This window comes from Mesoplodon densirostris, chromosome 4 (genome assembly GCF_025265405.1).
Source record: "Mesoplodon densirostris isolate mMesDen1 chromosome 4, mMesDen1 primary haplotype, whole genome shotgun sequence".
NCBI lineage: Eukaryota > Metazoa > Chordata > Mammalia > Artiodactyla > Ziphiidae > Mesoplodon > Mesoplodon densirostris.
Genome location: NC_082664.1, coordinates 129,258,434 through 129,282,440, shown reverse-complemented (window position 1 = coordinate 129,282,440; position 24,007 = coordinate 129,258,434). Strand labels below are relative to the sequence as shown.

General features: G+C 38.1%; 1 protein-coding gene across 6 annotated transcripts in view; it reads right to left on the bottom strand.

The window, feature by feature from the left end:
• CSNK1G1 (casein kinase 1 gamma 1) overlaps positions 1-24,007 on the bottom strand; it is a 151,543-nt gene that overhangs the window by 99,062 nt on the left and 28,474 nt on the right. For all 6 annotated transcript variants that reach the window (XR_009531800.1, XR_009531799.1, XM_060097196.1 and 3 more), the window contains exon 2: positions 11,703-12,102. Coding sequence is in view for 4 of the 6 variants with exons in the window: in XM_060097196.1 (XP_059953179.1) it covers positions 11,703-11,883 (181 nt within the window). In the remaining 2 variants the exon portion in view is untranslated. The remainder of the gene's footprint in view (positions 1-11,702; positions 12,103-24,007) is intronic.

Sequence of the window (24,007 nt, the reverse complement as noted above, 5' to 3'; positions counted from 1 at the left end):
AAAGAGAATATCGGGTGTTCACTCTGGCAGCACACTATTTACTAAAATTGATAGAAATTAGCATACCCCCCACCCCCGTGCAAGGATGACATGCAAATTCATGAAGCATTACATTTTTTTACAAACTAGAAGTTATGAAATAAATAAGTCACAGGGGATGCTATGTACAGCACGATGACTAAAGTTAATAATACTGTACTGCATATCTGAAAGTTACTAAGAGAGGAAATCTTACAAGTTCTCATCACAAGAAAAATAAATTTTGTAAATATGTGTGGTGATGGATGTTAACTAGACTTACTGTGGTGATCATTTTGCAATATATACAAATAATGAATCATTACGTGTACACCTGAAACTAATATAATGTTATATGTCAATTACACCTCAATAAAAACGTTTCCATGAATATCTGATTCTTTTTCCTTGATGAATCTACTCAAGCTGAGTAATAATTATATCACCCCACTTGAGCAAACACCCTTAGGGGTTAATCCAGTATATAAGGCTATTCTGCCCAGACTGCTCTGCTCTGTGACTTTGTTACCTCCCTTGCTATCAGTCTATCAGTGATCACTTCTTGATGTATGTAATTCCCTCTTCCTTCTGTGTTTGCACTCTATGGAAGATTAAGAAAACTAATAAGCTTGTTAGAAATGCATATAAAATAAGAACACAAAGGCTTTAAGAAAAAGACTGAAGGTCTGAAGCACAGGAACTTCTGGGTACACAGATCCTAAGATATCTATTTTGACTGCTAAGAAATTTTTTATTTTTATTGTTGTTTTGGTTTGCTAGTCCTCAGCTTTGATGCAGAGAGCTGGAGCTTATTAAGAAAAATGATACCATGTACAGTTTTACTATAACATGGATAAAAATTTCAACAAATGTAATTTATAATTCTAATTTACATTAATGTTGAGTTATATTCTACATAAATTTTTGTGAAAAAATGTTACATTTAGCCTTGTCTATTCTGAAATATGAGTATTTTAGAGTATAATAAAACTGTAGAAAAATAATTACACTTTCATCACTGATGTGTAAATTTTCTGCCCTATATAAAACTAATTTATCTAGCAAGCTAGAGAGGATAATGTGTTATAGTTCTAATAATAACCTATCTTCATGAACATGTTTATTGTGTTATTTACTTATAATAATAATAAAAGCTAGAAGAAAACGAAGGCCAATTATATGGTAACGGTTGTGGTAATCCACTTGAAGAAACAGAACAGCCATTGAACTTATAATGACAAAAGTCACATATAGGAATTTAGTAAATAAAAAAGGCAAAATCTCAAAGCATAGCCAACTTCGTTTACACCAAAGTACATATATATGTATATGCATGTATATATAGATATATATGCATTTACACACAACTAAACAAAGAGCTGCTCTAATTTTCTGTAATGTTACAATTCTGTCTACAAAAACAAAACCCAAACAAAAGCAAAACAAGCTTCATGAATTGGAATTACCATTAACTTCTCTATACGCTGGGTGCTCAAAACCAAACAATCTAATTATTATTTAGATTAATCTATCTCTGAAGTAGTTTATAACATAAAGTAGAAAAAGGAACATGACAATCTCAAAAAAAAAATCTTAACTTTTAGTTTCACAGTACAGACATTAGCCTAAACTACCTACAAGAGCCCTTTAATCAAAGAAACACTTAGAATTACTTAAATCACAAGGCATTTACTGTTTCAGCTTTCTATCATCCAGACAAACTGGAGAACTCCCCTATTATCCTTTAATATCAGCACCACTAGATAAAAAAAGACTGCTTTGTGTTTTTTAACAATACAAAAAAATGATACCTTTTGTGGGAAGGGGCAGTGAGGTCAGAAGTTCTAATTAATTTATGATCTCTGCGGAGGGGCAGGGTACGGGGGTGGAAAACATGACATGCAATTCCTTTCAAGTTTTTTTTTTTTTTTTTTTTAGGTATACAGGCCTCTCACTGTTGTGGCCTCTCCCCTTACGGAGCATAGGCTCCGGACGCACAGGCTCAGCAGCCATGGCTCACAGGCCCAGCCGCTCCGCGGCATGTGGGATCCTCCCGGACCAGGGCACAAACCCACGTCCCCTGCGTCGGCAGGCGGACTCTCAACCACTGTGCCACCAGGGAAGCCCCCAAGGTTTTTTTTGTTTGTGTTTTTTTTTTTTTTTTAACTGCCTACAAGACAAAGTCCAAATCTGTATCGTGGCCCACAGCTAGTCAAGAACAGACTGCTCACATCTCTACCCTCATTTCCCACTGTACCTTAGTCAAATAAAAAGCTAAGGGTAGAATAAAGAACAGTGTTTATAATCTCCTCCACTTTGATTTTACTCTAAATTTAAAATCTATACTTTGCAAAATTAAAAATTATAAAAAATTAATTATTAATCAATTAGCCAACGTTTTCCCTCCTTACCTCCCAGACAATCCCTGAAGATTAAAGTTGGTTCAACATAGAAACTAGATAGTGATACTTAGAGAAACGATTATTGGCTATCATTTTATACTTTATATTTCTTTTCTTGGTAACAGGTATAATTATACTGAATGTAAATGATTATCACCTTTGGAATTAAAAATTACTTCTTATGTCCTTTTAAACCTTTTCTTCCCCCAGCATGTAGTATTTCAACTGCACACTTAACCAATAAGTAGGGAAACTACATGATATATAATAGAAATATCTGTCTGGGATGGCCCAGACCTGGGCTCTAGTTCCAAATCTGTGGCAAGCTAGTTTATTTTACCTTGACTAAGTTGTTTAATTTCTAATTTCTTTCATTTTTAAAATGATGAAGTTTGGACTAGACAATGCCGAAGTTCCTTAGAGGTCCAAAACTTAAGAAAGATCTTATCTATTAAATCAGTCTAAGTTACCATGAGCTTTTTGGGGTAAATACCACTCCTGTCTCATAGTAAACTCACAGCCATCTTTTTCATATAAGTGTTGCCAATCTAGTTGTCAGACTTGAAATTGTAGAGTAGGATTCTTGAATCATGGTCAGGTCTTTTGTTCAACTCACTGCTTTTTCAAAAAATTTAATGTTGAATCTTGATTCTGTTAACCAGTCACTATATTAGCTGCCCCACCTCAAGCATTGTATTATGTGTGGATTTCATTACCATGTCCTTCAAAGATCTCCATCCAATTCACGGTTGAACTGAACGGAATCAAAATACAGAGCTCTACTGTTCAGCATCAGTGATGACAATGATCCAATTCTCTTTGGTGAGGTGGTTAAAACAACTACAAATCTCAACTATCTTCTCAGCCAACTCATATTTCTAAATGTGTTACTAGACTATCACAAAAGTCTGTCAAATAAATGCTTTGCTGAATAAAAATATATGATACATAGAGACATCTGGTTTAACATGGCAGAGAAAATGTAGGCATTTCACTCTATTCCTTTCCAAAAGCCCAATGAAATGACAAAAGGAAGAAGACAGAACAAGTAAAATAGGCGGGAAAAAAGCAGAATAGAGATGTCAACAGTTTGGAAGATGGGCTCCATGTCCTTTGGTAAGAGCTTTGCCATTTTCTGGAAAAGTATGGCCATAAGTTCAGACAGTTTTCTCCTTAGGATGCATGATCATCACATAAATACTGATTCTGAACTCTCTTCATAATTAAATCCTTAATCGTCCTAGTTTTGTACTCCTGCTGAACAATTCCAAGCTGGTTTAGCAATCCTGAAAATTTTACTAATAAGTTCTCCTAATTAACTAGCCAAGATGTCAATGCATAATCCTGCAAGTTATCATATCTGTGATACTTCTAAAGTTACCATATTAACATGACACAGTCTGTGGCATCAGCGAATGTGGTTAAAGCTATTTGCTCCTACCATTTTTTGGTGGATTATGCTACTGACAAAAAGAATTCTTCCTCAACATCTATTAAAGCTGTTTAACCTCAGTAAACTGTGCTTGAGTTAGAACCAACAGGATGCAATTCCAAAAGAAATTTAAACTACAATACTATTAGGAACAATAACTTTATATTCAGTTGTAGTTTTCCAAGAAAATTAAAATACATTATTTCTGGGATCATAATTTAAATTGAATCCCTCCACAACATACTGCAGAAAACAAATGATATAATTCGTTACATATCTATGAAGCAGGAACCTAAGTATCCCCTTCTGAGGGGGAGAAAAATATGTTTTATCAGTCTTACAACTTACTACAACACATAAACAAATGTACACACATACATATCTCCAAAGAGGTAAAGTACATGGGACAAAATATTAACAACTGGTAAATCTAGGTGTTATTATGGATCCTCACCATCCTATCCTTTTTAGTTTTTTGTACAATTTTGAAATTTTTCTTCATACAAGTTGGGAAAAAATAAAACAAAAATTTAAACAATGTTTTGTATTATGTATACAGACCAAGTGCTCACTATCTGTCAATCACTGTCTTAGGTGATTGTATGCATTATCTAAATTTTATCTCTACAACAAATCTGTAAGATAGATATTATTATTACCCTTACGGAGGAAAAAAAATGAAACTTGGAGAGGAAATCTGACTCAGGGCTCTTACTTTTAACCACTTGAGGCAGAAAGTAATGACACGACTTCTAAAACTTGTTTTTAGTTTGTTCCATCCACAGACCCCCAACATTTGCAAATTTATAGGGAAACTTTAACAACGTTATAAAAGCACAATACAGTAGCCTCTTACTCTTTGTGGAGGACTGGTTCCAGGAGCCCCATGGATACCAAAGTCTGTGGCTGCGGATGCTCAAGGTCCCTTTACAAAATGGCGTATTATCTGCATATAACCTAGGAACATCCTCTATATACTAGATCTAGATCTCTAGATTACTTATAACACCTAGTACAGTGTAAAATGCTAGGTAAATAATTGTAAATACAATGTAAATCCTATGTGAAGAGTCACCTGTAATAGGGCAAATTTAAGTTTTGCTTTTTGGAACTTTATGGGACTATTTTTCCCCAGAGTATTTTCCACCCCTGGTTGCTTGAACCCAGAGATGAAGAACCTGTGGATACGGAGGGCCAACTTGGTATCAGTTTTTTTGTTTTGCTGACTGGCTTGATTTTTGGCTGATATAGATTGAGTTTCATTTGTTCAAAATGCTAAGATTTCCTATGAAATTATTAATAAAAAAGTAAACATTTGATTTTACAATGCTTTCACTTTCAACTAGAGAAGAAACACTTCTAAATCTTATTTTATCTTAAGCCTATATTCTTTCAGATGAATGCTTTTCAAAAAATGTTAACACAACAGACCCACACCTTTTAAACAAAATCTTACTGAAAACTCAATATAAAGGTAAGAGAGAGTCCTGCCTGCTCACTTTTCCTTTCCCATTTTCTTGAAGCAGGAAATCAAGGGCTCCAAGACTTTGTGGGATGTAATATGAAACCAACTGCTTTATATAATATGCAACTGTAAACTGTTAATTATCACAACTGCCAGAAACAGAACTGGCTGGTAAGAGCTGAAGTTATAAGCCCCAATTTAAGTTCATAGTGATACTTAAGTAATTCAGATATTGAAAGAACAATATGCAGAAGAGTTGTCATGTACACTCTACTTTAGTCATAGAAATAAGTGTCTTATTTTAGAAGCAAGGGAGGAATGTGTCACAGGACAAGCTGATACCCTTAGACAATTTACCTTTGTCAGAAACATCCTTCTGTTCTAATGTACTTTTACATATTTCACCAGATACCAAAGATGGAATAGAACAAAAAGGTCAATTCTTTGTGCCTCTATTTTCTTATGTGTAAGTAAAAACATTCTCTAACAAGATACTATTTCACAAAGACAGTATAAAAATTATTAAAATTTATATGCAAGACTGTTTAGTCTAAATGGTCTCCCATAAACATAGGCACATACCTATTAGGATATGAAATCACCTATCTACTTATTCTTGCAACTAAGAAGGAAAAAAAGCTGTTATTTGTAGACTAGGGATACATATTTTCTAAATTCTGGAGGAATAGAATCATTTTTATCTTAATGTTTACATGATTCTTTCCAGGCCTGATTCAACAGGAGACTCAAAACTTTAAAAAAAAGGCCTCAAAATATTCTCCATGCTTCACAATTAATAAAAAACAACCTGCAGATCTGTTTCCACTCCATTGTGTCCTCCTATCTTTTTTTTTTTTTTTGTGGTACGCGGGCCTCTCACTGCTGTGGCCTCTCCTGTTGCGGAGCACAGGCTCTGGACGTGCAGGCTCAGCGGCCATGGCTCACGGGCCCAGCCGCTCCGCGGCATGTGGGATCTTCCCGGACCGGGGCACAAACCCATGTCCCCTGCATCGGCAGGCGGACTCTCAACCACTGCGCCACCAGGGAAGCCCTCCTCCTACCTTTTATCCACGATCATCCTTCATCAATCTTCCTTTCTCAAATCTTCAAAATTCCCCTTTCTATTGAGGCAATATACATAGGTAAGACTCCACAGAAATAATCTTTCCATTGAAAAATATGCAAAGGCCACAAACAAGCAACTCTTAAAAGAAGAAATATAAATAAATGTGTAAAGATGTTTAACTTCACCCATGAACACATACACATTTAACAAGATACCATTTTCCCCTTATCAGACTAGCATAGATGAAAAGATTCTCGATAATGTTCAAGGTTTTTGAAGGAGAAACACACACACACACACACAGGCTCACACAGAAAGTAAAGGAAAACCATCTTTCTGGAGGGCAAATTGACAATGTGTAACAAAATCACAAATATGTATGTATCTTTGTGTATACATGTATCTTTGTGTATACATGTATCTTTGTACTTAACAGAAAGTACACTTCCAGGATTTATCCTAAGAAAATAATCAACCAAGTTTGGACTACAAGGATGTATTTATTACAAGTATCTACAAGGATGTTCAGATAGTATTATTTTTAATTAAAAACAGAAATAATTTATATGTGTATTAAGACTAGCTAATAAATTTCTAAATATAGACATTAAAAATGATCTATATTTAAGCTGAAACAATAGAAGTTCATGCTGTATTAAGTGATAAAAGCAAGTTTACAGCACAGTTTGATTGCATTTCTAAAATATGTCCTGATACATATTTTTTCTGGAAAATTAAATTAATTAAACAAAATTAGTGATTATTTTTGGAGATACTTTTAAGAAAAATTTTTTAAACATTTTGGGCAACAGCATGTTTTCTTTTTAAAAGCATTCCTTTAAAGGATATGTTTATTGCTATTTTTCCCCTGGTTACAAAATACATGTATTCATTAAAAAAAAATGAAGAACAAAAAGGAATCATCTCAGAAATATATAAACAGAAGTAAAAGACCAAAGGCTATGGCTTCCCTGGTGGCGCAGTGGTTGAGAGTCCGCCTGCCAATGCAGGGGACACGGGTTCATGCCCCGGTCCAGGAAAATCCCACATGCCGCGGAGCTGCTGGGCCCGTGAGCCGTGGCCGCTGAGGCTGCGCATCCGGAGCGTGTGCCCCGCAACGGGAGAGGCCACAACAGTGAGAGGCCCGTGTACCGCAAAAAAAAAAAAAAAAAAAAAAGACCAAAGGCTGTAATAATCAGCTTCTCCTGTTTAGCCTTAGGGCACAGGCTGTACTTAACACCCCACCCCTCTAGAAACTCTTGTCTTGACTTTTCGACTTCTCTACTCTTGAGGCTCTTCCTCTTCCAGCATCCCTTAAATGCACCACCCTCTTTCTCTCCTCACTCACACAAGCTCTACAAGCATCATATCATCACCGATGATTGCATGCTCATTAACACCTACATGGTAATGATTTCTTAATCCCTATCTCTAGTCTAATTTTTCTAAGTCTCAGAGTCACATTTCTGCATATATGCTACACAATCCTCAAAGTCAATATATTCTCAAAGTCTAACTTACTTGCCTTCCCCATTGCCTACTCTAGTCCCATGTTTCTTAGCTCTATTAAAGGTTTCCTCATTCACTTGGTCTTCCCAAGCTGGCAAAATAACTGGTAACCAAATCCTGCCTATAGTCTACTTCTGAAATTTCTCCCTAATTCATCCCTTCCTCTGCATCTCACTGACATTTTCAGAGCTAAGGCAGGCCTGGCCACTTCTGACCTGGACTACTTAGGTACCCATTATATGCCATACACAGTAAAAGGAATTAAGAATACTAATAAATATGAGAGTATTAATAAAGCAAATTACTACCATCAAGCATATCTTGAGGTAGAGAGATGGAGGAACATGACACAATGTGACAAGTACAATTAGAACAAAAATCCACACAATGTCAACCTCTTTACTATCTGATCTAATCTTATACTGGGAATTATCTTTCTAGAATACAAACCAGATAATGTCACTGTTCTGTTGTAAAACCCTTGATGATTCTACTCCACTGCCTACAGAATAAAGTCCAAATGCTTTAACACCAAGCAAACACTTCACAATCTGCTCCCAACGTATCTAATAGCCTCATCTATCACTCTTCTTTCACTTCACACCCCATAACCCAGCCGTGTATAACTAGTTGCTGCTCTGACAATATGCTAAACAATTTTACAACACATATTGTTTGTGCATCCTGCTGTTGGAGAGTCCTTCTTCCTTGTGCTCACCAGTGAAGTCCTGTACTCCTCTCAATCAAACCACGCTCCTCTGTGAAACCTTCATTAACCTTCTCTGCCAGTGTAGTTTTTATACAATCTATTATAATACTTATCACTTTATGTTGTAATTTGTTTTTCTTTTTCTGTCATTAGACTGTGAGATTCTTTTTTTTTAAATTGTAGTTGATTTATAATATTGTGTTTGTTTCAGGTATACAGCAAACTGATTCAGTTATACATACACATATATATTTTTCAGATTCTTTTCCTTTATAGGTTATTACAAGATATTGACTATAGTTCCCTGTGCTATACAGTAGGTCCTTGTTGGTTATCTATTTTATACATAGTGGTGTGTATCTGTCAACCCCATACTCCTAATTTATCTCCCCACCACCTGATACTGTGAGATTCTTAAGGACATCCTGTTATTCTTTGTATCCTTCCCAAGTCTAGCAAGACAGTAAATATTCAAGAAGTGTTTGTTAAATGGATGATGAGGTGGAAACAGATTTACATAGAGCCAAAATACACTAATCATCCCTTTGTTTTTTTTGGCTCTCTGTCTGGAATTCAGGAGTCGATCGAAGCAGTAATGCCACTACCTACCACGACCCCCACATACCAGGAACCCAAAGGAGCCCATGTATTTTTTTTCTCCCCCCTTCCTACTCATCTGGCTATCTATCCATCCATCCCACAAATAATATCAGCAAATAATACAGATAGAATCCCTGCCCTCCAAGGGGCTTATATTGGAGTAAGGAGAGACAATTAACAGGTAAACAAATATATAAAATAATGTCAGACAGTGATCAATGCAATGAATAAAACAAAGCAGTTTGATGAGACAGAATGTGGTTAGGGGAGTAATGTGCTATTTTAGATGGAGGTGGGAAAGAAGTCACAGAAGGTTTCTCTGAGACAGTAACATGAAAGTGGAGGCCCAAGGGATGAGAAGCAACCAGCGAAGCAAAAGTTTGAAGAAAGAATTCTTCAAGCAAAAGGAATTGTAGGTGTAAAAGCTCTGAGGCACAAATGCACTTGGCTATTTGAGGGACAGAAGAGACAGGTAGCTAGGGAAAGAAATGAGTTTGGAGAAGAAAGCACAGCATTGTAATGGTAGCCTGGGTGGAGGCCTATCTGCTCCTGCCTTGAGTTTGGAATTTTCCAGTTCTCACCTTCTGTTGTCTGCACAATCTTCTACTTACTAATACCATAGCAAGAGGACAATGGAATGGGGTATACAGCACACCCTATTGTCAGGAGACATCAAATGATTCTGAAAGTTACTTTTCTGGTTTCTGTTGATAAAAAGTACTCCTAGATACAATGCCCTAACAATAACAGTCCCAGGGCTAATGAAAACCTCATCAGCACACAAGAATAAAACCACTTGAAAAGAGAGAAAAGTTCTTTCTACTGACTACAGTGCAAGTCAAAATGGGACCCATCATAATCACCCTAGATTCGTTAGAGGAAATAAAACACAACACTTTACCACTCTGAAAATATACATGAGCTATCCTTCTACCTGAATAGATTTTTCCATTCCTGTGTAAACGTAAAGATCATATAATACAAATCTAGACTTAAGTAATTAAATAAAATACATTTGCAGTTTTCATTGACCAGGATTTTTCTTCATCTTTATAGAAATTAAACAATTTTATGTTTTGAGAAAGCATGAATTCATATGCATTATAAACTGCCTCTCAGTAATTTTGTGGATGTTTATGTCATAATCTATTCAATTCAAGTACTACTGTGATGTTAGAGCAAAGTCAATCCATTATATAAATGTATAGTCACAAAACTAGCTACTAAAGCAACTCAGTAGTTGGTAGGAACTCAAGCAGTGTGAAATTACACATCTTACTCCTACTTTCAGTAGCATCTGCTGGCTTTGCTAACCTAAACATGAACACATCACTAAATATAAAAGCCTTTCATTATCCTAGTCAGGTCTTAAAATTCCAGGCTCCCAGCCTTCTAGTGGTAAAAATAAATTCATTCTCAGCATCCCTAGATTCAATTCTGCACCCAGTGATCTCTGGCTAGTACAGTGATGTTTCCCTGAATCTCTCTATGGGGGGATAAGAGGTAAGATTTTTTCGATCTCCTTTGGAAAAATCATCAGAAGTAGCAGAGGCAATCAAAAATAATCATCTTATGCTCCCACGCTCCCATTTCCTCAAAGGGCAAAGCCTCTTACAGTGGGTCTTCATAATACTATACAGTCTCAACAGCTATGAAAAATAAGAAAACACTTTAGCTTAAAAAAGGACCTTGTCACAATGTGCAAGTTGATGACCAACTTCACATATTCACAAGATCCTTCATTTTCTCTTCCCCATTCACCTAGGGAGGGCCATAAAAAGTTTCTAAATACCCAATGTACCTTCTTCCCAATTTCACGTCTTCAAACTGGTTGATGTTATCATTATTCATCATCTCACTCATAAACTAATACCTGAAATAAAAAAATCCTTTCCTTGGTTGGGAAATAAAAATTGCAAAGTTTCTCCCTGGAATTCTAGCTCAATCCTGATGTTGGGATTTCCGTGAAGGAATGAAAACATGGTATCAGTTGGAAAACCTCTCTAAATACTGATGTATCTCCTTGCAGACTAAGTATGGGTATTACTGAGTACGTACTGACTCTTCCCTTACTAAGGGTAGATTCTGAATTAAAACAAGGCCTTAATCCCTTCTCAAAGTGTGGTTCAAGGACCAACAGCATCTTAATCAACTGGGAGTTTGTTAAAAAGACAGTATACAGGGCTCTACTCTCCAACCAACCAAATCAGAATCTTCGTTTTACTGGTATCTGTATGCAGATCTCCCTACATCACAAAATCTCAGAACTGGTGGAAAATCTAAAATCCTATCACACACAAAGAGGGATGAACCTTGGATAACAATTACACCTGATAATGACTATAGTCTCCTTCACAAATTCTTCAGTTCTTTTAACAATAGGTCCTCATTACAAGAACTTCTCATAAGATTATAAACTGCTGGTCTTGAAATGCACCAAAGCTTATTATAGCTGCTGTTGTTCCTGTTAGTCTAAACCAATAATATAACCAAGTTCTTACCTAATCTGAGCTCTCCGAAGTTCCCACACCCTATCTTCTTGCCAACCCTGAAGTTGGGTCCCACCATAAGAACCCCAGAGGATGTTGAGGAGCCGGATGGTCGGGAACAGTGTCCACTCCTTTGTGCCATGGGTTTAGTTGTCCGTTGTCTTTCATCCTTTTCCCTACTAGGATGGTCCATGATCCTACACGACAGAGTCTCTGCACAGGTATCCTTAATTTGTATACCTCTCTTCAATATAAAAGTACGTCCGAATAAACTGGAGTTAGAGTAAGGTAAGGAGTTCTTTTGGCACCATGTTTATGTTTCTAATTTATCTCCAGGAGATGAAAAACCATTGATTAGTTCTGGTAGGACACGTAGTCTGTAGGTCTCAAGCATAGGAGGATATTGTGTAACCTAGGTAAAAAATCAAGAAAGCATACAGTTAAAAATTATATTTTAAAACAAATTAAGAGAGTTACCACTAATTAGAATGGACTCTATCCAAAACTGAGCAAAGTGGACAGCTTCCTGAAATGGCTTTTGGTTTTACATCCTCCAACAGTTTAGCCATCTGGACTAGTAATTCATCTGGTAACATAGGCTCAGTAGGCTACAGACCAGGGCAGCTAACGGAACACAGAACCCTTTTACATAAAATGCTTTCTTCTAGTGTTGTACATATGACTCAAAAGAAAGCTATTTGTTGGCTTTTTCATCACTGGCTAACAAAGATATGGTGGGGTTCAGCCAAGTTAAATAAACTGAGGGCAATTAAAAGCTCTTCCCCTTAATTTGGACAGAACCTATCAGAAATAAGCTACTCACTACTCACCGTCCCCCTCCTCCATCCCCACCATTTATCAAGCACTGACAGCAATCACGAAATCCAAAACAAGTTACGGATTGACAAAGACTACTTCTATGAAGGCCTTTCCAAAACCCTAGTGGTACAAAGTAGTCCTAGACTAAAGGTTTGGAAAGCTCAACTTTTGGTCTAGTTTTCATTGTGGGCTGAGTACACAATGACAGAGTGCCTGAAGCAGGTCCTTTGCACAACCCCAAAGTGAGAATAAATCTGAAGAACAAAAAATCTTAATCAAAACTCATCCCTACCAGAATTCCCCAGTTTCTCAATTTAAGACTAAGCCCAAGACAAAGTTTACAATGAGATAATTTTGATGCTAGTTTTGATAATCTAGGTGAGTATCCTTAACAAAAAAATATTCTGTTACCACCAATCACAGACTAAACACATACTTCTGTTTCACTTTCACTGAAGATTTCCCTTAAAATTTTAAGGAAGAAGAGAATTAGAACTGCTTGGTTATTATTGCATGTATACAAGAAAGCAAATATGTCTAGACTGTAAGCTTCTTACAGACACCTTTAATTCCCTAGTACAGGAACAGGCACATACGTGTGAGGTGAATGTACAAATGGGCACATAATCCAAGAACATACTCTGTTTACTTCATTATAGTAGTTAACTGTTTATTTTCATCTTTTCTGTCTGCTTTCTTTGCATTGTTAAAACTGCATAATAACTTTAGGCTTCTGTAAAGCTAATCATCATTAAAACACATTTCCCTGTGGGCTTCCCTGGTGGTGCAGTGGTTAAGAATCTGCCTGCCAATGCAGGGGACACGGGTTCGAGCCCTGGTCTGGGAAGATCCCACAGGCCGCGGAGCAACTAAGCCCGTGAGCCACAACTACTGAGCCTGCGCATCTGGAGCCTGTGCTCCATGACGGGAGAGGCTGCGATAGTGAGAGGCCCGCGCACCGCGATGAAGAGTGGCCTCCGCTCGCTACAACTGGAGAAAGCCCTCGCACAGAAACGAAGACCCAACACAGCCGAAAATAAATAAATAAATTTATTTTAAAATAAATAAAAATAAATAAATAAAATAAAATACATTTCCCTGAATTCAGGAAATTATACATCTACATTCAAAATGTATACTCTGTTAAAGTAAAAAATCAGGGTGGTAAGAATAGGTCAGTAATTACTGGATTTCCTACATGAACAACATTATGAATGTATATTTCTCCTCACTCTTTCTCTTATTATAATTTCATCTAATATCCTTCAATTATCTTTGTTGTCTACCCAAAGTCCCTCAAACAATATGAGTAAAGAAAGAGAAATAGGGAATTCCCTGGCTGTCCAGTGGTTGGGACTCCACACTTTCACTGCCAAGGGTGCGGGTTCAATCCCTGGTCAGGGAACTAAGATTCCACAATACATGCAGTGCGCACCCCCCACACACAAAAAAAAAAGAGAGAGAGAGAGAGAAATAAAATTTAAGATGTTTTATTTAGATAGTCCACCTTAACAGGTGGTCATGTGTCTACAGATGATAAACTGTTAGGCTACACTTTCTTCCTTTATATCATACATTTTTTTGAGAACAGGTAAAGGGTGTCTTCGCCTATCCAGACAATTTTGAGCATTGAACTAACTCCTAAAGTTTCATCAGTTATCATTAGTACAATAGTCTCATTTATAAGATTTGAAAAACTGTACTACTTCATCTATTGCTCTTCATATTTTTCATTGTGTTCACTTCTTTCCTAACAAATGGAGATTATTTTTTAAATGTTTGTCATTAGCTTTCTCCATTGCACTTAGACTCATGTAACATTAGGTTCAGTAATCACTCACAGCCCTCATATCCATGTATACTTGCATGTATGTATTCAAAAAACATACAGTAGTACTTGCCAGGTTAGAAAACTGCAGAAAGCCAACAACCGTATTCAGCTGGGAAAAGGGTGTTTCTTTTTTTTTTAAACATCTGCTTGTAGATTAGAACAATCATTTTACCTCCCATTAACATGGCAAACACACTTATCAATGTTGTAATCTATTCATGAGACATTAGCACGACTTAACCTGTAACTATGAAAGATGAAAAATATTCAATACTAATTTATGTGGCACCTCTCATTACAGAAATCAAACTGAATGATTAAATTTTTTAAAATCCTATTTCTTTAACACCACTTGCTGCTCAAAACTATTACCTACTTCCCAATTACAAACTCTTTAGCTTGTCACTTGAGTCCCTTCAATATCAACTCCCTATTTAAATTCATGTATTAAAGTACTACATAAAGCAAAGGAACATCCACCCTTAGCTCTTATACCTAGAATGGTCTCTTAAGTCTTCTGTCTTATTTAAGGCCTGACCCATATCTTACATCCTTTGTGAAACCTTTTATAACCAATTCATCATTAATGCTTGGAGCACCACTGTCTATACCACCATTTGTAACCTACCATGTATCAGATTATATTGATATGTATTCTAATATTCAATTTGATTATAAGCCCTTGAAGTTAGGGATCTTGTCACATCTCTTTTAGTTTCTTGCATATAATTGGTACTTAATAAATACTGAGTAATAATTATGATCTTGAATAATAGAAGACAGATTCCTAGCAACATAACCTAATATTTATACAAAATAATATGTAAAAGTAAGGAGAACCCTAATTAACCCTAAGAACTCCTAGAATTCATCTAGCAAGAAGCTGGTATTATTTCATTTAAATTCATTAGTGTTAAGACATAGGCCCAGCCGCTCCGCGGTATGTGGGATCCTCCTGGACTGGGGCACGAACCCGTGTCCCCTGCACTGGCAGGCGGACTCTCAACCACTGCACCACCAGGGAAGCCCTTTTTTTTCATTTTTGCCACGCCACGTGGCTTGCAGGATCTCAGTTCCCTGACCAGGGATTAGAACCTGGGCCACGGCAGTGAGAGTGTCAAATCCTAACCACTAGACCATCAGGGAACACCCTAAAATGGGAGAAATTTATGTTTCCAATATCTACCACCCTGAGCCAACACATAAAAAAATTAGGTCAAAACCAAGAGTTCCTCTGGCCCAAAGTCACTCTCTGTAAGGCAGCAATGGCTGTTTTGTGGGAGAGAGAGGCGTGGTTTTCCATTATAAATGAAATTACTAAAGTGAATTTATTGTTTTATGTAAAAGTATTTTGAGAAGTTGCGTGAAGACTAAAAAAAATTAAGTCATATTATACAATCATCAAAAAAATATTTAAGACTTCCCTGGTGGCACAGCGGTTAAGAATCTGCCTGCCAATGCAAGGGACGTGGGTTCAAGCCCTGGTCCAGGAGGATCCCACATGCCACGGAGCAACTAAGCCCGTGCGCCACAACTACTGACCCCGCGCTTTAGAGCCAGCGAGCCACAACTACTGAAGCCCGCGCACCTAGAGCCCGTGCTCCGCAACAAGAGAAGACACTGCAATGAGAAGCCCGTGCACTGCAATGAAGAGCAGCCCCCGCTCACTGCAACTAGAGAAAGCCTGTGTACAGCAATGAAGAACCAACGCAGCCCAAAAAGAAAAAATTTTTTTTAAATGATTACAGCTGTGAATCTGTCTGCTAAGTGAAAATAAATCGGTGATTTACAGTTTTTAATTTCAGATTCTCATATACTGGCATTGTCCAAAATGAGGAACATAAATATTTAAATTTTAAAGTCAAAACACACTCAGCCTTTGTTGATAGTCATGACAAGAGACTGTCAAGCTTATAAATCTCTCTCTTCTGATATAACTTATGATGAAATTCTTTATGGATGTAGGACTGCTGGATCATATGGTAAGGGTATGTTTAAAAAAGAATCTCCAAAGTGACCAGACTCTCTCTTCTACTATCCCTTCATTACTACATGCTGGCCTTGGTCCTAATGCTTGCAGCCTCCTGGTCACAAGTTTCAGCTTCAGGTATCACTTCCCATACCAGTGAAAAACAGAAATGAAAGGGCAATAGCAAGACCTTCTCATCATGCATCTCTTTTTTGGTAAAGGAGAAAATTCTTTGTAGAACCCCCAGCAAAATTCCCCTTATGTTGAGTTGCCAACAAACAGTGTCTGCAACAATAGCTGAAATTCCCACTGTAAGCTCCTCAAAGAATGAGATCAAAGCCTAATTTGACATTTAGAACATAGGATAAATTTCAAGGGTAGTATCACACCCAAAGAAAGTATTCAGTAAACATTCAGCAAAAATGATATCTGCACATGTGAATGTGCTTGCATGTGTGCTAAAAAAAAAACTAACAAAAAATACAGGACAGGGCTTCCCTGGTGGCGCAATGGTTGAGAGTCCGCCTGCCGATGCAGGGGACACGGGTTCGTGCCCAAGTCCGGGAAGATCCCACATACCGCGGAGCGGCTAGGCCCGTGAGCCATGGCCGCTGAGCCTGCGCGTCCAGAGCCTGTGCTCCGCAACGGGAGAGGCCACAACAGTGAGAGGCCCGCATACCGCAAAAAAAAAAAAAAAAAAAAAAAAAAATTACAGGACAATTTTTATACAATTTAAGTACAAACAAAATGCTCATACTCATTTTAACTTTTTTAAAAAGGACACAATAAGAACCTCACTTTAATTAACCTAACAAATGATCAGAATCTATTTATCTTAGCCAAAATACATTATGGGAGTGCTATTACTAAAGGGAAGAAAAATGTTTACAGATTCTGGTTTGGGTTTGTGTGTGTGTGTGTGTGTGTGTGTGTGTGTGTGTGTTTTCGGGAGAAGGAAGGATTTATTACTTGCAGCAAGTAAAAAGAACACTGGAGGTCTTTCCCAAAGAAGTGTCTCAGTTCTGGTGTTATTAATCTTTCCTTTTCCCACAAATTCTAATTCTTAATTTCTCCCATTCTTACTATTCCAATCCTCACTGCTCAATCTATTCCCATCTGATAATTATGTTTTCCAATTTTATTGCTATACTACTGATATGTAATATTGTATGTTTAAGGAATACAACATAATGATTGGATACAGGTATTTATTACAAAACGATTACCAGAATAAGTTAACATCCATCACCAGAGAGATTCAATTTTTTCCTTTTAAATCAGAACTTTTAGGATCTACTCTCTTAGCAACTTTGAAATATACAATACAATATTGTTAACTATAGATTCAATGCTGTACTCACCCCCAGAAATTATTTATAACTGGAAGTTTGTACCTTTTAATCACCTTCACCCATGTTGCACCCCCCTTCCCAATCCCCCCACTCCCACCTCTGACTACACCAATCTGTTCTCCTTTTCTATGAATTTGATTTTTACAGACTCCACAGATAAGTGAGATCAAACAGTATTTGTATTTATCTGTTTGACTTATTTCACTAAGCATAATAAGTACCCTCAAGGTGCATCCACATTATTGCAAATGGCAGGATTTCCTTCATTTTTATGGCTGAATAATATTATTCTGTATGTGTGTCTGGGGTGGTGGTTATTCATTTATCTGTTGACAGGCACTTAGGTTGTTTCCATGTCTTGGCTGTTGTAAATTATGTTGCCAAGAACATGGGGGTGCAGGTATCTCTTCAAGATATGATTTCCTTTCCTTTGGATATATACCCAGCAGTGGAACCTCCATACTGTTGTTTTCCATAGTGGCTACACCAATTTACATTCCCACCAACAGCACACAAGGGTTCCCTTTTTTCCACATCCTTGCCAACACTTAGCTCTTGTGTTTCTGATGACAGTTATTATAACAGGTGTGAGATGATATCACATTGTGGTTTTCACTTGCATTTTCCTGATGATTACTGATGTTGAGCACATTTCCATGTACCTGTTGGCCACTGTATGTCTCCTTTGAAAAAATGTTTATTCAGTTACTCTGCCTATTTTAAAAACTGATTTTTTCCCTGAGTTGTATGAGTTTTTAAATATATTTTAGATATTAATCCCTTACCAGATATATGATTTGCAAATATTTTCTCCCATTCTGTAGGTTGACTAGTCATTTTATTGATGGTTCTCTTTGCTGTGCAGAAGCTTTTTAGTTTAACATAATCCCACTTGTTTATTTTTGCTTTTGTTGAATTTGCTTTAGGTGTCAAATCCAAAATCATTTCCAAGGACATGGAAGCAACCTAAGTGTCCATCAACAGATGAATGGATAAAGAAGATGTGGCACATATATACAATGGAATATTACTAAGCCATAAAAAGGCATGGACATATATACACTACCAAACATAAGGTAGATAGCTAGTGGGAAGCAGCCGCATAGCACAGGGAGATCAGCTCGGTGCTTTGTGACCGACTGGAGGGGTGGGATAGGGAGGGTGGGAGGGAGGGAGGGAGACCCAAGAGGGAAGGGATATGGGAACAGATGTATATGTATAACTGATTCACTTTGTTATAAAGCAGAAACTAATACACCATTGTGAAGCAATTATACTCCATTAAAGTCGTAAAAAAAAAAGAAGCCGGGCTTCCCTGGTGGAGCAGTGGTTGAGAGTCCGCCTGCCGATGCAGGGGAAACGGGTTCGTGCCCCGGTCTGGGAAGATCCCACATGCCGCGGAGCGGCTGGGCCTGTGAGCCATGGCCGCTGAGCCTGCGCTTCCGGAGCCTGTGCTCCGCAATGGGGGAGGCCACAACAGTGAGAGGCCCGCGTACCACAAAAAAAAAAAAAAAAAAAAAAAAGAAGCCTGTGTGCTGCAATAAAGACCCAATGCAGCGAAATAAATAAATAAATAAATAGTAAAAAATAAAAAAAATTTAAATAAAATTTAGTTGCAATTCCTTTGACTCTTTTTTTTTTTTTTTTTTTTTTGCGGTATGCGGGCCTCTCACTGTTGTGGCCTCTCCCGTTGCGGAGCACAGGCTCCGGACACGCAGGCTCAGCGGCCATGGCTCACGGGCCCAGCCGCTCTGCGGCATGTGGGATCTTCCCGGACCGGGGCACGAACCCGTGTCCCCTGCATCGGCAGGCGGACTCTCAACCACTGCGTCACCAGGGAAGCCCTCCTTTGACTCTTAAATACCATTTCAACAATCCATAAATACAGAAATTCATGAAAACTGTACTAAAATATATAACGGACTCATATCACATACACATCAACTTTATGCCCTTAGCTAAATAAATAAGTAAATAAAATAGTGAAGCCCATCCCCACCTAACATTACATTCAATAATGAAATAGCTGAGGGTGCAACAAATTAGAGAAGTGAATCTTGTTTCCTCATACTACATTTATAAGGCTCTCAATGTATGTGAATCTTATAACAAGGAGTGTAATTTTATTGTTTGAAGATAAGCATTTCTCATAGCCCTAGAATGCATTAAAACTTCATCTGGCACTCAACTAAAAAAATAGCAATCTGATCCAGTGTTCAGGGGAAAATTGACCCCACTGGATTTATTTGAAGGCAGTATGTGTGTAAAGTTAAATTTTTAAATAGTGTAATTATCCTCCACTAATGTGCCAACCCATTCTTCTTCCAGTAGTGGATGTGACTTTTATTTTCAGCATGATGTAGATCATACGCTATACATAAGGAAACAGATAGCAGAAGGACTGTTTAGCTTGGTTCAGGGTTCCACTGAATGAGGAAACCACATATTTATAGTGATATTAGCTGTGACATTTTTCTCTATCAGTGCTCAGCAGAGCCCAGGTTTGGGTACAGAGAAGACCAATAGTTAGATTCACACAGGACAGGGACTTTGGCATGATAGTCATTAAAGCAACAGATTACGGAATCTAAGCAGGCTGGAGAAGAAAGTGAAGACTAGAAGGGACTGCAAGAGAATTGAAGGTCCCCAGAGGTTGATGAAATCATAGAACAAGTATAATGGGAGTAAATGAGTGAGAGAGCTAGAGACAAATAAAATTAAAGTGTCCCTGTGTTTACTTCAACTTCTTTATTTATTTTTACTTGAAGAATGGGCAGCTCTGCTAAAAATGTGGAACAAAGACATTCATTTCATTTTAATTTACTTCTTCAGTTGTAGGATCCAGTGATTGCCACAGATCTACAATAAAGAAACAACATTTAAAAGAAATATTATAGATTAAGTAGACATTGTTTTCTGTGCCTTTTTGGGAAGTATAGTAGAAAGAACATTTTTTTCCTCAACCATCTGAGAGTACATTGCTGACAAGATTCCCTGTAAACCCCACTGTTTTGGTTTTATTTCTTATATTATTGGAGTATATCTAATCTTTCAGTGCCATTTAAGTTTTATAAGTTGTACCAACAATGTCCTTTATAGCAAAAGGATCCACTTCATAATTTCAGAATTATGCAAAATATGTTAGGAAGAGGTACTTCCAGACTAAGTAAATATCCCATTCCTAACCAGACTTTCCATTTATTCAGTTATATCTGTGTAAATACCTGGTTTACTGGTTTATTCAGTGGACTATAATCTTTTACTGTCATTTTTTTTTGTGTGTGTACACAGGCCTCTCACTGTTGTGGCCTCTCCCGTTGCAGAGCACAGGCTCCGGACGCGCAGGCTCAGCGGCCACGGCTCACAGGCCCAGCCGCTCCGCGGCACGTGGGATCTTCCCGGACCGGGACACGAACCCGTGTCCCCTGCATCGGCAGGCAGACCCTCAACCACTGCACCACCAGGGAAGCCCCCTACTGTCATTTATTTTGATGTTCACAGTTGTCGGTAGGAATCCCTGCGAGTTAGTTCCTATGTCCTTTTGACATGTCCCCATCATTCACTGACCACTTTCTTACTTTGATGTTCTAGGCTCATCTTGTACTCTACTGCCTCAGCTCTGGAACCAGCTATTTCTGAGGAACTCTGGTTCCTTGAGAATGGTTTTTAAAACCAAGATCTGGGTGACAGATGTGCTCAATGCTATTAGGTGTTGTTCCTCCCAGGCCCTGTTAGGGGATAGAGCTCATAATTATTTTACTGCCGTATTTATTTGTCAGGTATACATACGTATATATAAGATCATGAGTTTACACTGATACTTCCAGTGCCAGTCCAACACCACCCAGTTCATTCCACTTTTTTCCCTTTGTTTATTTATTTATTTGGCTGCATCGGGTCTTAGTTACAGCACATGGGATCTTCGTTAAGGCATGCAGGATCTTTCGTTGCAACACGCGCTCTTCGTTGTGACATATGGGCTTCTCTCTAGTTGTGGAGTGCAGGTTTTCTCTTCTCTAGTTGTGGCATACGGGCTCCAGAGCGAGTGGGCTCTGTAGTTTGCGGCACGCCGGCTCTCTCGTTGAGGCACGTGAGCTCAGTAGTTGTGGCACATGGGCTGAGTTGCCCTGGGGCATGTGGGAGATTAGTTCCCTGACCAGGGATCGAACCCAAGTCTGCTGCATTGGAAGGCGGATTCTTTACCACTGGACCACCAGGGAAGTCCCTCCCTTTCCACTTTTGTAATTCTTTTCTATTACAGTGAAAAACCTGACTATCATTTTCCTCAATATGTTTACTTATTTGATCAATATGCCTATATGTAACTGACCTCCCCTTGCCACCTCCACTCACTCCTCATTTCACTTGGGTTCTGATACTCCATGCCAGACTCCCTCTTCCACATGGATGCCATCTTCCCCCTGCCTGTGCTCCAACGTACCATGCTGAGTTGTAATTTCCGTGCTAGACGAGGACCTACGACCTCCATGCTGGGCTCGTCACCCTTTTCAGGGTCTGACACTCTACTGGGTCCCTCATTTCTTTCCCACTCCATGGACCTATGCATTTAAAATTTTGAGTTACATGTAATGAAATACACAGGTCTTGGATGAACACTTTGATGAGTTTTGATAAATGTATATGCCTGTGGATATTCAACAGCCAAGAAAGTTTCCTAGTGTCCCCTTCCATTTAATTTCCACTTTCCTATAGTCAAACACTTCTGGTTCCTCGCATCATAGATTAACTTTGCCTGTTGTTGAACTTTATATTTTGAATAAACATATGTCTTAGTGATTGTAGGTTTAAAGTGTGTCTTCCAAATTTAAAATTTTTTAAATTGTGGTGTAAAAACAATGTAATACAAAATTTACCCTCTTACCCATTTTTAAGTGTATAGTTCAATAGTGTTAACTATATTCACATTGTTGTGGAACACATCTCTGATTTTCATCTTGCAGAAATGAAGCTCTATACCCATCAAACAACAACTCCCTATTCTGTCTTTCCCCCCAGTCCCTGGAACCACTATTTTACTTTCTGTTTCTGTGATTTTGACAACTCTATACATCTCAATATGAGTGGAATCATACCATATTTGTCCTCATGTGTTTTGTGTGTGTGTGTGTGTATTTAAAAGATTGATCTGGCTATTCCAAGTCATTTTCTTTTCCATAAATACTTTTTTTGGGGGGGGGTACACGGGCCTCTCACTGTTGCGGCCTCAGTGAGAAAGCCCACGCACAGCAACGAAGACCCAACGCAGCCAAAAATAAATAGATTAAAAAAAAAAGTTAACTAAATGGGTTCAACAGCAGATTTGAGCATGAAAAACAAGGAATCAACAAACCTGAAGATAAGTGAATTCAAACTATTCAGTCTGAGGAATAGGAAATGAGTGAAGAAAAGTGAACAGAGCCTAAGGAACCTGCAGAACACCATCCAGCATACCACCATAATGGATAATGGGAGTCTCAGAGGGAGAGGAGAGAAAGAGATAGAAATTATATTCAAAGAAATAGTGGCTACAAACTTCTCAAATTTTATGAACATGAATCTTCACGTCCAAGCAGCTCAACTAACTCCAAACAGCACGAACTAAAAGAGATCAACACAGGACACATTATAGTCAATCTAATGAGACACAAGGAACCCTGAAAGCAGCAAGGCAGAAGGGACTTATCACCTACAAGTGATCCTACATAAGATTAACAGCCAATTTCTCAACCAAGAATTCTACATCCAGCAAAATTTTTCTTCAAAAATGAAAGAAAAACTAAGACATTCCCAGATAAACAAAACCTGAGGGTGTTTGTGACTAGTAGACCTGCTCTATAAGGACTCTGAAAGAGAGTTCTTTAGATTGAAATGAGACGACACTGGATAGTAATTCAAAGTCACACAAAGAAATAAAGAACAAGAGTAAAGATAGCTGGGACTTCCCTGGTGGCATGGTGGTTAAGAATCTGCCTGCCAATGCAGGGGACTTGGGTTCAATCCCTGGTCCAGGAAGATGCCACATACCACAGAGCAACTAAGCCCGTGCACCACAACTACTCAGCCTGCACTCTAGAGCCCGTGACCCACAACTACTGAAGCCTGTGCGTCTAGAGCCCGTGCTCTGCAACGAGAAGCCACCACAGTGAGAAGCCCATGCACTGCAACAAAGAGTAGCTCCCACTCACTGCAACTAGAGGAAGCCTGTGTGTGACAACGAAGACCCAATGCAGCCAAAAATAAATAAAATAAAATAATTAAAAAATAAAAGAGTAAAGATAGCTATATAAGTACATATACAAGCCAGTATTATTGCATTAATGACTTGTACCTCCTCTTTTTCTGGCTT